Source organism: Barbus barbus (genome assembly GCF_936440315.1).
Source record: "Barbus barbus genome assembly, chromosome: 19".
In the NCBI taxonomy this organism is placed as follows: domain Eukaryota; kingdom Metazoa; phylum Chordata; class Actinopteri; order Cypriniformes; family Cyprinidae; genus Barbus; species Barbus barbus.
Genome location: NC_136747.1, coordinates 22,067,624 through 22,081,180, shown reverse-complemented (window position 1 = coordinate 22,081,180; position 13,557 = coordinate 22,067,624). Strand labels below are relative to the sequence as shown.

At 38.8% G+C, this 13,557-nt stretch overlaps 1 protein-coding gene across 2 annotated transcripts in view; it reads left to right on the top strand.

Annotated features, from left to right (window-relative positions):
* Window positions 1-856: 856 nt before the first annotated feature.
* LOC306884977 (uncharacterized protein) overlaps window positions 857-13,557 on the top strand; it is a 29,730-nt gene continuing 17,029 nt past the window's right edge. Inside the window, exons 1-3 of one of the 2 annotated variants that reach the window (XM_079441258.1) lie at window positions 857-993; window positions 10,852-10,889; window positions 13,504-13,539. In XM_079441258.1, the coding sequence (XP_079297384.1) occupies window positions 966-993; window positions 10,852-10,889; window positions 13,504-13,539 (102 nt within the window). In that variant the 5' untranslated portion in view covers window positions 857-965. The remainder of the gene's footprint in view (window positions 994-10,851; window positions 10,890-13,503; window positions 13,540-13,557) is intronic. The other variant, XM_079441259.1, reaches the window with a different exon arrangement.

Below are 13,557 nucleotides of genomic sequence, written 5' to 3'. Positions count from 1 at the left end.
TTAATACAATTCAAAGCACACCTCCTGGGTTAGCCCTCTCCATTTCTCTTCAAAGGTTCTTCTTTTGGCAACACTGGCTGAATGCAGTGACAGAATGTGTTTAAAAAAGGAGAAGGGAGAAACCTTGCTTGCTTGAGGCAGGGAGAGTGCGCATGTACGGTCTGGACAGAATGCATGTGTGTGGGTATATTCAAGGTTACGGCTCTCCACAGACACACTGGACATGACAAGCAAACATGATGAGCCGGTTTTATATAGATGTGCAAAACTCTTCGATTTGAGCTGGAGGGGTGAGAAAGCAAGTAGAGAGGGAGTCCGAGAGATCAGGAGGGATAAACAGATGTTTGTACATGCTTTGAAGAGTGCAAGCGCAACAGGAAAATAAGAGCAAGGGAGGGGCGGCAGAGTTGGGTGGGGAGACAGATGCACTGCGTTGTCAAGCGATAATGGAGAGAACCAAAGAAAAGAGATGCCCCGTGTACGATTGCTCAAGATATTGATCAGGGAACTCCAGGGAATTGCGTGGAACTTCTGATCGACGCTCTTTCCTCTTGATGTCATTGACATTTCTCAATGTCATTGTTGGCTGTTTGATACTACAACCAGTTTTATCGATTACAAAGGGATTTATAGGAACATAAGTGGCCGATGAGCGTTTTCACACCGTTCTCTCCTATTTCACAGACACACTGACTTAGTGACTGACTAACTCTGATATCTTGGCTCACCAGAGAGTATTGAGGGGTTTGCAGCGAGGCAAGGAGGGAGGAAGGGAGGGAGGGTGGATGACGGCGAGAGCGTGTTGGAGGCACACTCGCTCTCGCATACAGCCTTACAGACACAGGAGGGGAGAGTCAGAGACACGGAGAAGAAGAAGAGGAGTGAGAGAGAGAGAGAAGGAGAGAATGTCTGCTGAGAGGGTGGCTCTCGTTCCTCGTTCACAAACCGGCCCTCGCTGAGACACCATGGGCTGTATCGGCTCCCGCACCATCAGTAAGACCCTCTCTGTTTTGATTGACTTTCTTTTCCAGGTTGAAAGAAGACCAACCAGGGGTAGAGGAGTGATAGGCGATGCTCGCATGCATCCCCCCTCTCGGGGAAAAACGTGTGTTTCTATGGAAACCTTTTGGTTAAAGGCTGTTTGTCCTCCAGGCTTTGACAATGATTCGGCACGCTGCTTGTGGGAAGCCGGGATGGAAGTGTCAGCATTTGAGAACCGTTAGTACGTCTGGAATTGATAGCCGTGTGTGTCCGCGTGCATGCGGTAGGTGCAGACAGAGTGGTTTTAAAGATCCAACGTGGAATTTTTGGAGCGTACGATTGTATTCGATGCACCTCCAGAACGACTCGCAATATCCGACACTGTGCTACGGTCATGTCAGGAGCTGTTTGTGTGAAAACAGCAGTGGTTCACAGGTTTGAGCGCGTACGTACATGCAGGTTAACCGAAGAGGGTGTTTTTTGGGATCAGAGGTGCTCATGTGCAAAAAGCGCTCTGGTGTGACGTGGAGCCGGCTGAATGCGTCTCACATGTAGGTCAAATTCTGCAAAGTCAACGGCACCGGTGGGCACCTGTTCCCGCCAAATGGTTACGCGCTAACACATAGCCGTTGATAACAAATTGCGGGTGTTTTGGCGCGATTAATATTCTGCTGTAACCGTGAGACGGCAGGCGCGCTAACTACCCTGGAGAGAAGACTCTGAATTGTTCCTCTTAAACGTGTTTTACGATGCCTTACGCCCATTAAGATGAGAGCACAGTATCAAAACAAACCCAGGCAGCTGATGAAGTGATAAATAAATAAATGCTGCTGTATTTGACCTTTGATTGTCATTGAGCTGTCATGGGAAAGGAACAGAGAGTCTGGATGGAAGATATCTTTCACATAATAAAGCTATTGCAGAAAGTATCTAATATTCGATAATTAGGGAAGCCCGTGCTGAGTAACTTAATTTAACCACCTCTTATAAAAATACTTATTTTTTAATAACTAAAAAAACATATGTCTTCAAGTTGTGGCATTGAAATTGGCTGGCTATCTGTAATGCTCTAGAGAGGAGTGTGGATGGCATATTTAGTGTGTTTGGCTATAAATAGTGTCTACTTTCCAGTGACCGAAAAGCAGAGGAGAGAGGACGAGATGCATGCTAAATAATATGGGTCAAGTGCCTGATATGAGCCTGTGGTTGTTCACCCCTTATTTTGAGTAAAGCAAACACTTCTCATGTAAGCTGACGAAATTTATGTGCTGTCGACATGTTGCACAGATGCTCTTAATGGCTCAACCAAGGCCCCGTTATCGATTTTCTAGTTATTCTTGACTTCATGAGCTCACCAAGCAAATTGTTGCTACAGCCAGAAATAGGAACATTCTTAGGTCTACATTGATCATCTCAAATCCTTGTGAGATTCGGTGTTTACAGTAAAATGCATCGCATTTGAATTATACTTTCAAACTTTTTTAATATGAGGTTTGGGTTTTTAATTAGAGTCACTTACACAGCTATTGCTACTCTCACAAGATTGTGTAATGAATCAACAACAGCCTTTAAAGGGCACTGCTGAAATACCTGAATCTGGTGACAGATTGTAAAGGGTAATTACAATTTGCTAATCAAAGTATTAAACTAGAAATACCCTCTTGCAGCTTTCAGTAAACGAGCATTAAATGACACTTCACAGGCTTTCCTCATTAAAGTTATGTTAGCTAAGCTGTCAAACATATTCACTGGGAATATGTTTGCTATAATTATGCTCTTCAGTATATCACCAATCAGCAGTGAGGGTCAATCAGTGGCTGTAGACACAGCACTAAGCATTAACACATCATCATGAATTAAGTGAGTATATATTTTTATATTTTAAACAGCTTCTCCAGTTAAATAGTCTTCTCTAGCTATTTAACATATGACAGGTTATATATATATATATATATTATGGAATATAAAGAAAAAAAAAAAAAGACCATCATGAAGGAGATTAATGCATGTGTGTTTCTCTATATGAAGAGTTCATTTGCAAAAACCGATAACTCATTTTTATTTTATTTTTTTCTCCGAAATCACATTTTTTTATTACGCATTCCAAGTTATATCAATCAGTGTGCAGTCGGGTTGTTTTGATTAAGTAATAATAACTTAAACAAATACAGGTAATTTACAAAATTAAAGTTAATTGATAGTATGTTTTTTTTTTTTTATATTAAAAGTTTGTTTTATAGCAAAAACAGATAACTCCTACAGTCGTTATTTGGCAAAAGCAGATAACTCCACATTTCATGTGTTAGAGTAAAAAAAAAAAAAACCCTCGTTTAATCTTTGTAATCTCCTCAGATGACAATGTAGATGCCTGTTGTTGTGATCATAGACTGTATGGATGTAATTACACACAATACACAGAGCTTTTCCCTCACCATTGTAACGCGCTGCTTAAGGCTCTGTGAAAACGTTTCAGCTTTTATTTTCCTTTTTCGCCATGAAGAAGATATCACAACTTTATCAAGTTCGTCGACATGATCCATCCTTGATCACTTTTAGTCAGCTTTGACAAAACTCCTCTCAGCTAGCAAGTCTTTTCAAAGTGAAATTAGCCTTGTCACCTGACCTGAATACAGAGCGCTGATTCGCTAAAATGGACTTATGGGCCTCTGTTCAAAAACAACAAGGGCGCTTGTCGGCTTCTGCAGTAAAACGTGAACTCACGATGCCTTGAAAGTGGACAATACTGGCTTTTTTGACAAAACGTGTTTAGGGTTCAGATCGAGCTATATGTGGAGAATAATGCACGGAAATCAGCTCATTTTTTTGAAAGTGGCATTTATCGGTTTTTACAAATGAACTCTTCATATATTCCATAATACATATTCACAGGAGAATATATTATGAAATATTTGCTTGTCTTGTATTACATAAGACTTATATTACTTCGAATATGACTAAAACAATCCTGCCTTTGTGATGATGTCTTTTTTTAAAACAGTGCTTATGTTTCTCTATATATTCTATAATACATTATTTGAACATTTATTATATATGTGCTGTATTATGATATAAATCATGTTTTGCTTGTCTTTTTACTGCTATATATATAGCAGTAAAAAGACAAGCAAAACATGATTTATATCAAAATGCATTATGGAATATAAATATATATATATATATATATATATATATATATATATATATTTATATTCCATAACGCATATTCCAGAGCACTGCAGCCGAATGATGAATGATCTGACCTTATGGTTCAATCCCACGTAAATGTATAATAATAACAAGAGAAGTGTGTATTGGCAAGCTTGAAAGTCCAATCCCACACTGCTGTGTAATAAAAGAGTTTTCTCTCATTTCTTTCTGCTCTTGTCTACTCTAGTTGTGTAGTGTTCTGCTTTACAATTGAAATTTGTGACATTTTATATGATTGAGTCCATGATAAATTGCTTGTGTTTTTAAAGTCTCTTTGTAAAAGCAGCTGTTAAATGAACAAATGTACATATAGATGGGTTTGTTTGTCACAGGATTGTGGGTGTGAACTGTCTTGTAGGTGTGTTTGGGAGGGCATTAGGTGGATGGCTGAGCTCTTGGCACTAAGGCCGATGTTTGCACTGGGTCGCTCTCTACGTGTTTGTTCTGAGCTATTGCATTACTCAGGGATGCCTCTTTGTATTGATTTAATTTCAGGCTCTGAAAGAGGGACAGACAAGCTGACATGCAGATGGTCTCTCTCTACATTTCTCTCTCTCTCTCGCTCTCTCTCTCTCTCTCTCACACACACACACACTCAATCTCCTGCATGTATGCATTTGCATGTGATTGCATGATCCAGCTTGTGTGGTGACAGACACGGCCCAAGGTGACTTGCTCAGTATGATTGAGAGGTTTACTCCTCAAGGAGGAGGAGGAGGAGGCAGAAGGGGCAGGAGGAATCACAAAGAGAGGGAGAGAAGGTCTGCAAAGAATGAGTCAGACGAATGAAGGGAAGGAGGGAGGGAGGGAGAGAAAGAGTGTGATGGAGGCCCAGGGAGTGACAGTCAGGAAGTTCTCAAATGTCTTCTGGTGAACTTGTACCTCTTATCGCTTCTTATCCAGAACTGTCCATAAGGGGAACCAATCCTCAGGTTACTTTTAGGTTTTATTCTAAAAGTGCCCCTTACTTTTCTTATTTTAAGCTGCTGCCATAAGTTTCACCTGTCTATTCGCTCAAACTAAGTTTGAGACAGCAGAAGCAGTTGCTTTTTTTGCAGATTTCCATTAATATTAGGTTGAAGGTCACTTCATAAACCGATAATTTAGTGAGTTTTTAGTCCCAAGTGAAGAAATGTTCAGCCTCACACGTCAATACCATAATGAAATGCAATAACATGTTCTCTCTTTCTTGCTTTCTCTTTTATAGCTTTATTTGTAACTGAAATATTTTGGTTAAGTTAGTAATGTAATTCTTTAGAGACATGGCACAGATAAATCCCAAAAAAAGGTGTAACCGCTTCATATATTTATCTATATATATCTGTACAAATAAATGTTGTTCTTTTGAACTATTCATCAAAGATTGGAATCAGGGCTGCTAAAAAAAAAATCAGCTTTGCCAACACAAGAATAAATGACTATTTAAAATATTTTAAAACAGAAAACCATTATTTTAAATTTACATTTAATTTTTTTTTTTAAATAAAAAAATTATAATATAAAATAATATTCTTTAAATATTTCACTATATTTACTGTATATTTACATAATAAGTGCCTTATTTGTAAAATATATAAAAAAATCTTACTGAACCCATACTTTTGAACTGTAGTATAAATATATATATTCCAGGTAATTTTGCATATATACTTGCTGATATCATTTGATGATATTTATTTGTTCAAATTCATTATGCAGCTTTTTATAGCACAGAAAATGAGATTTTGGTATAATTTAATTCTCAAATTAAAGGCCAGATTTTGGCCTAGTTTGATAACTAGCTGACTCATTTAAACAGTGATTGCTGCTGTTCAATCTAGTTGCTATTCATGTTTCTATTTCTCATATATACTCCCCATCTCTCCTTGACTGTCCCCTTTTAACTCAAGTTCTGTCTTTTTCTCTTCAGAGGTATTTACACTTGGTCAGTTCATTTCTATTGCTCTGATTGCAAAATACATTTGTGAGTGTTCACATAACACCATTGCCAACTTAAAAACGGACAACTTTTTATGCATTTTGGCTTTTGGGGACCTGCGCACAAACTTTTGAAAATGGGTTTACCCTCAGACCACCTCAGAAGTGGTTTAAAATGCATACAAGATGTTTCTGAGTTGTGTAAATACTTCTTGTTGTACAGGCCAAATATAAAAATGTGCTCCTCCAGATCTCAGAATTCAAACACTATTTTCCATTTGAGCCGAAGAGAGCATTCAGCAGAAAATTTCACTGCTCTGCATTAGCATCCATGTAGTCTGGGAAGAGCAGATCTGATTAATATCCATTTTGCTTAGACACAAACCCAATCGGATAGCAATCTGATCGATTAAGTGTAAATACCCATTTTGTCTTCCCTTCTTCACTCTGATGGTCTGTAACTCTGTGCTCACCCTCTGACTCTTTCTGAGCCTCTCTCTGACTCTTTTCTCTTTACTGTGTCAATTAACTCAGTGTCATTTTAATCTCTTTACGCCTACCCTCTATTGTCCTCAGTTTTTCTTTGTTATATATCGCATAGCATAGCGTTCCTTCCTTCATTCGGTGTCTCAGTCTTTCTCTCATCCTCTTTGTCTCTGTCTTTCCTGTCCCTCCCCCTCCTCTCCATGTGTTTTTGGCTCAGTACCGGAGGTGAGTCAGCCTCTTGGACTTCGCTCCTAATCAGTCAATGTGAGCGTCACCGTGTGTCAGAGTTCCAGCCTGCATTCCTTTATTTGTCCCTTTTTCTTCCCTTTCTCCACCTTTACCTTTTGCTGTAGAATAAAATACGTGCTAGTCGATGAGATCTGTCAAGCCAGATTGTCCCATGGTCCAGTTGTTTCTTCCGTCTGGTTGTTGGCAATGCAGAGCTTCTGCTGCTTCTCCCCGTGATACCGTCAGGCTTATGCCGGGTGTCTAGGAATCTTCATCCTGTTCGTTGTCGTTCACTGCGCTTTGATGTTAGCTTTTATCCTCGTCACATGCAGATTTGTTTATCCCGTTTGACTGCTTCTTTCTCCGTCTCTCTCGCTCTCTCTTTCCTTTCCCCTGAAGCTCCAGCCCTCATAATGCTCAGTGTCAGACATAAATGTAGATGGGCAGGGTAAACAGTGCAGCGGCCATGTGGCGCTTAGCGACCTTGGATGCTATGGCTTATCCTTCATGTCTCTTGGGATTTTCTCAATGTGTTTTCCTGCATGAGTGGAAGTGTTTTGTCCTTAACAGCATCATTGTGGAATGGACGAATAGAAAGTTATGGGTCCTGACAGCTGGGATGTGCAGCGATTCATCCATCCATCTATCTGTCTATTTCTTTGTCTTCTGTTCAATTTATCATTCATTATGTCTGTCTATCTATCTTTTTCTGTCTAATTTTCTATCTATCTATCTATCTATCTATCTATCTATCTATCTATCTATCTATCTATCTATCTATCTATCTATCTATCTATCTATCTATCTATCTATCTATCTATCTTTGTCTTCTGTTCAATTTATCGTGCATTATGTCTGTCTATCTATCTTTTTCTGTCTAATTTTCTATCTATCTATCTATCTATCTATCTATCTATCTATCTATCTATCTATCTATCTATCTATCTATCTATCTATCTATCTATCTATCTATCTATCTATCTATCTATCTATCTATCTATCTTTGTCTTCTGTTCAATTTATCGTTCATTATGTCTGTCTATCTATCTATCTTTTTCTGTTTACTGTTTACTGTTCTCTCTCTCTCTCTCTCTCTCTCTCTCTCTTTCTCCATCAATCAATCATAGCTCTCATCTAGTCATTGTTGCTGATCTTCTGGTCTGTTGGTTCTGACTGTCTCCTTTGTAACTGATTATGAGTAGATCTACTTTACCTTAACTCACTTTTTCTGTCTTTCTCTATTTACTCCTCACTCTTGTTCACTGGTCTCCTCCAGAGCTGCGCTGCTCTGCATGGCTCTATCCGTCTCTCCAGAGTGGGTTAGGTTGATTGAGGAAATGGCCCTAAGGCCCAAAGGCTCTGCTGTACTTACAGAGAGAGCCCAGCAATTAAAAGACACACGCTCACACACACATGCACAGGATGCAATTAATGCATTCTGAGATCCAAATCAGTCTTGAGTGAAAAAAAAATCAGATGCAAATAGAACAAAGACTGGTACATTCTGTTTTGATGCGATTAACCCCATCACAATATTGTTATTCTATTGCGTCAACGGTTTAGGACTGTTGTAAATGAGTTCAATGAATCAAGCCGATACTCAACTCAATTTCACTGATATTGAGCTAAATTAAATAGACCTAAATTGAATAGAGATAGATGGGGGAGTGAGAGAGCATGTGTACTGCAGCTAGACAGGATCTCATTCACTAAATACATGTGCACCGTGAAGGTTCTCACGCAGAATTTCTTCAATATTCACAACACAATTTTGGCCACGATTTTGCTGTTTGAGACTTTTTGGAATCATGAAAGACTTTTGTCATATGGAAAAGTCATCAGACTTGGAACTTTGAGTGTGAATATTAAAAATAGACTTTTATTTCTGAAATGCTGGAAACGGTTTACAGGAATAATAATACATTACTGCTCCACTACAGCGAGTGGGAGCTGAGAAGAAAAAGAAAACAAAAATCATATAAGTCTTTGAAATTCGCCATTGTCATGGCAGCAACAGGTATGCAATAAAATATAAAAATGTCTTATAAATATTTATATTTTATTATTATTTTTTATTTAGTCATTTAGCAGACGCTTTTATCCAAAGCGACTTACAAATGAGGACATAAGAAGCAATCAAAACCAACAAAAGAGCGACAACGTGCAAGCGCTATTACAAGTCTCAGTTAGCCTAACGCAGTACAGATAAATATTATTATTATAAATTTTTATTTATTTTTTAATAAAAAGACACAGATAAAATAAAATTAGAATAGAGAGTGCTAGAGTTAGAGGGTCAAGTAAAGATGGAACAGATGAGTTTTTAGGCATTTCTTGAAGATGGGTAAGGATTCGGCTACACGGATTGAATTGGGCAGGTCATTCCACCAGATGGGAACAGTTAATGAAAAAGTCTGTGAAAGTGTTTTTGTGTGTCTTTGGGATGGTACAATAATGCGTCGTTCACTTGAAGAACGCAAGCTTCTAGAAGGCATATAAGTCTGAATTAATTAATTTAGGTAAAGGGTGCAGAGCCAGTGGGGGTTCTGTAGGCAAACATTAATCATATCATATTAATATAAATCAGGGTTTGCAATACTAATCATTTTACTAGTCAACCTGTCATGTGACTGACAACATGAGAATTGCATTTTCACAAAACTTGCTCCTCCACCATGAATAAATCTGCATCTAAACAGTTTTATCACTGAAGAGCCATACAAATGTATTTTTACAGATTCCCCTGGAGAGACAATTACCATCCCAATAGGGCTTTTGTGATGAATTTCTGAAAGTCTGTTACCATTTTAAGCCAGGTGCGTACTGTACAATTTTCAAAGATTTTACCATATAAAACAAGATAAATCTTTCATGATTTCCAAAATTTGTGTCAGATGGCAAAGTCTGACAGTGTGAACGCAGCTTTATGCAAAGTCTCATTGGGCTCATATTGTACAATCTGACAAGCGGCAATTGTAGAAGGAAAAAAATGGCACAGCAGGCACTAGGTTATACTCTTGTTCTAAAATGAATTGATGAATCTGCTTTGTTGTAAATGTGGGGAGCAGTGACCACAGTTAGCAATTAGCATAAACAACCAAACCATCTCCGTATGCTGTAAGGGCTTCCACACAATCTCTCCTTTACAGCCATTTATCATTCTTTGCAAACATATCCTTATTCTCGCTAAAGACGACAGCATGAGCAGCAAGTGTGCCATTGTATAAACAGCTTTTATACAGCCCTACAGTGGACGATTACCTGCATGTTTGCATACTGTCGTTTATACGTTTGATACGGATGATTGTTTGATTGCTGGTTGGCCTCATGCACCATAGTTTCGTCACTGAACGCTGCGGCACCATTTATTGCTTTGTCTCAAAAACACAGCCATTATGCCTGAATATTATGTGTTTATGTAGTCTCTAATGTTACAGGGCGATTGTTTTCAGGCACATCATTCAAAAATGTTAGTGCAAACTGGGTTACGTGTCAATTCTACTTTGTCGTTTTGAATGAGTCACTGTCAACACACACACCATCAACATTATCAAAATGATGCGAAGTGCAAATACACAGGAAGTTAGAATAACAAGTAAACATATTTATGAATCTAATGAATAGATTAAAGATGTCCGAATTCTTTTTTTCTACAGTTAATCTTTAATTCAGCATCTCTTGGAAGCCTCTTCTTAAAATACAGTGCCTAATAATTTGCATAATTGCATCAAGCAGTGCTAAATGTGCAATTATGTTTTAATGTTTTAGTTATGTTTTAATGTTTTTTTTTAATTTTTATCATTTTATAGGAATGATGAGATATATAAAAGCGTAATGCAACAAATCTCCTTCCCCACAGAGTGCTGGCGGTTTCGGATGGATAATTAATCTAATTTTAGGTCTTTGTGTGAATGTCAGCAGAAAATGTAGCGAGGAGCTGTCAGTTTGACTTAGCATATTCGGTAAAGGTTGCATAAGCCACATGCCTATTCCCTTATCTCTCTCTCTGTCTTTCTCTCTCTTTTCCTGCAGCGGTGGATGCAGTTCCCGTTCGGAAAGATGGGGAGCAGGTAAATAAAACTACAGCGCAACATATTTAAGATTTGTTTTGCACCAAACCTCTGTCCCATGTTGTGAGCTTAAGCTCTCAGGATCACATCTACATGACGTCCATTTGCCGAGATGATACTTGTGCGACATCTACATTTCTGTCCGAAGCTATTATACCTACCAAGTGCTGACATTTGTGCCTCATGGCATTTTAATGAAGTCTTTAGCTAACACAAAGACCCCCTGCGTGCCACACGCACGTCTTGCCGCCCCGTAGCGCTGAAAGTCAGAGAAAGCATGATGGTATAATGTGTATTTGAAAAGCCTCTATATTAGATTCTCAGCAAGGCCACGGGAGCCGGACCCCAGAGCCCAGCCATTACCGTACAGTATTGCCATACAACGGCTTTGTCTCCTGGGAAGACATAGCCTCATCCGTCTTCCCTGTTTGCTGCCTGTGTTCACGTCCTACCCAAGGGCAACAGCTCTTGGCTTGTCGCTCTGCTCATCCACAGATGAATTTGGCTCAAAATCTACCATTTGGATTCTGGTAGCTGTCCAAACCAAACGGCATGTTTTATATCTCAATGCAGAGTTAAGAAGGCGCGCCAGGAGGTGGTGTCATCCCACTGTCGCTGGAGCCAATTGAAACAGTGTCTGTGTTGTGCGTGTATGCGTTTGGGTTAGCGAGCCACACTCAGAAAGCCACTTGCTGGTTGCTAAATTAAGAATAATAAAAATAAAAGTAAGAATTTATGTGAGATTGCCTAGCAATGACAATCTCTCAAGAATCCGGTGCTAGTTGCTAATTAGCGATGCTAATTTAGTTATCTTAGCGCTAACTCAAATGCCCTCCAACTTAGCTAAAACTTCACAAAAATAAATGATTATAGGTTGAACTGAAAGGCCCTAGATGGCAGTTTGTTTCACTGACATGTATGTGTTTTTTAATAAAATGTGTTTTTATCCTCACACAACCTCAAAAAAATTCAAAGCATCAAATTACCTAGCTAACTTCTGACTCTGAGAAATCTACTCTAATAGGAATATATGGGATTGTGGTTTATTATTTACAGTGCTCTTTATTGATTTGGACCTTCATTTGATAACTAAGCTGTAACTAAATTTTACTTTAGACCTTTTTGACAACTGTCTTTGTGAAATAACAGTTACAAGTATTACACAAATCAACCATGGACTGACTGAAGTGCTAGTAGCAGCGCCTCAGTTATTTAAATAGAATTTTAATTATGTTACATATATAGTTGTTTATTTATGCTTGCATTGTGAAATACCAGTTCAAGTATTTCTAGAATCTCATCTGATTTAATAACTGAATAAAATCAATCAGAAAAGTGACTGATAAAAGTGCTCATTATAGTATCAGCATCTCTTAATTATTTACATAACTTTTCAACCATATCACATTTATAGTTTTGTTCTTTTGTATTAGTTTTGTGACACTTGACTTGAGAACTAATACTTTAAATATTGCTGGCATCTGATGAAAAATGTGTAAAATCAATAATCAATAATGGGGTTGGAGCTAAACTCTGCAGGACACTGGCCCTCCAGGACTGAGTTGGGGACCTTGCGTAACGCCCATGCAGACACATTTTAGTAAAACCAAAAAGAAAAAGAAAAAAAAAAAAATACAAAGATCCCAATCCTTCTCATTAATACATTAAATTACAGCCATCCTCTGTTAATAATTGTAACTTAACAGTTGTTTTGAAAACAAATCCCATCCGAAATGTTCTTTACACAACGTTCCACCTTAGAGTCTGTGGCAAAAACATCAATTACCTCATCACTGCGTGGAGAAGAAAACTAATTCTATGTTTTTAATTTGAAACTAGCTGCTTTTGCCCCTCACAGAAATGTTGTAGGTGGCTGCCGTAATTGCAAGCCAGCCTCAAAAATGTATTTTTAGGAGCCAGCTCCACATTTATGTAACAGAAGCGGCCATTAAGACTAAGATGGTGGGAAACAAATCGATCGACCCCCGAACCGTCCAACCGTGCCTATGGTCTGTCCAGAGTTTCTAAGGGGCCGACATTTGGCCCACACCAACGCCTTTCTGACACTGACCTCCATTTGACCTTTCACATTGATCACTCCCTTTTAATGAACAATGAGCGGCTGCTGCTGTTCGTACTGGCACCAGTGTTTGTCTCGCTGCGCTGGGTGCGATGTAAATGCGATCGATCGCTTGCTGTGTGTATGTTTGGGTTGGCTAGGATTACTTACTCCACAGCTACTCATCAAAGTCGCCTCCATCTCCTCTTGCTGCTGTCCTCATCCAGTGTAGAGACTTCTAAGGCAGACATCAACACGGATACACTATAGGTGGTACTTCATTCATGAATATTTTACACCATATTAGCAAATTATCTGTATAACACAACAAGGGTGCGTACAAAGATATATCTTGGTTTGCACAAAAGTTCATAACAGATGAACAGCCTCACCTCCTTCTCCTGCTTTCTGTTTATCTGTTGTTCTTCCAGATCTAGTGTTCTGTACTTGGCTTGTTTCGCCTTCTGCTGTTCCCTGCTAACTGAAATCATGCCTTTCCTTCTCTTTCACTGTATTTTTCCCATCTATTCTTCAACTTATCTGCTTTGCTTCTAGCATGGACGTGCCGAGTTTTCATGGGAAGGAATCAATGTAAGTCTGGTATTGACC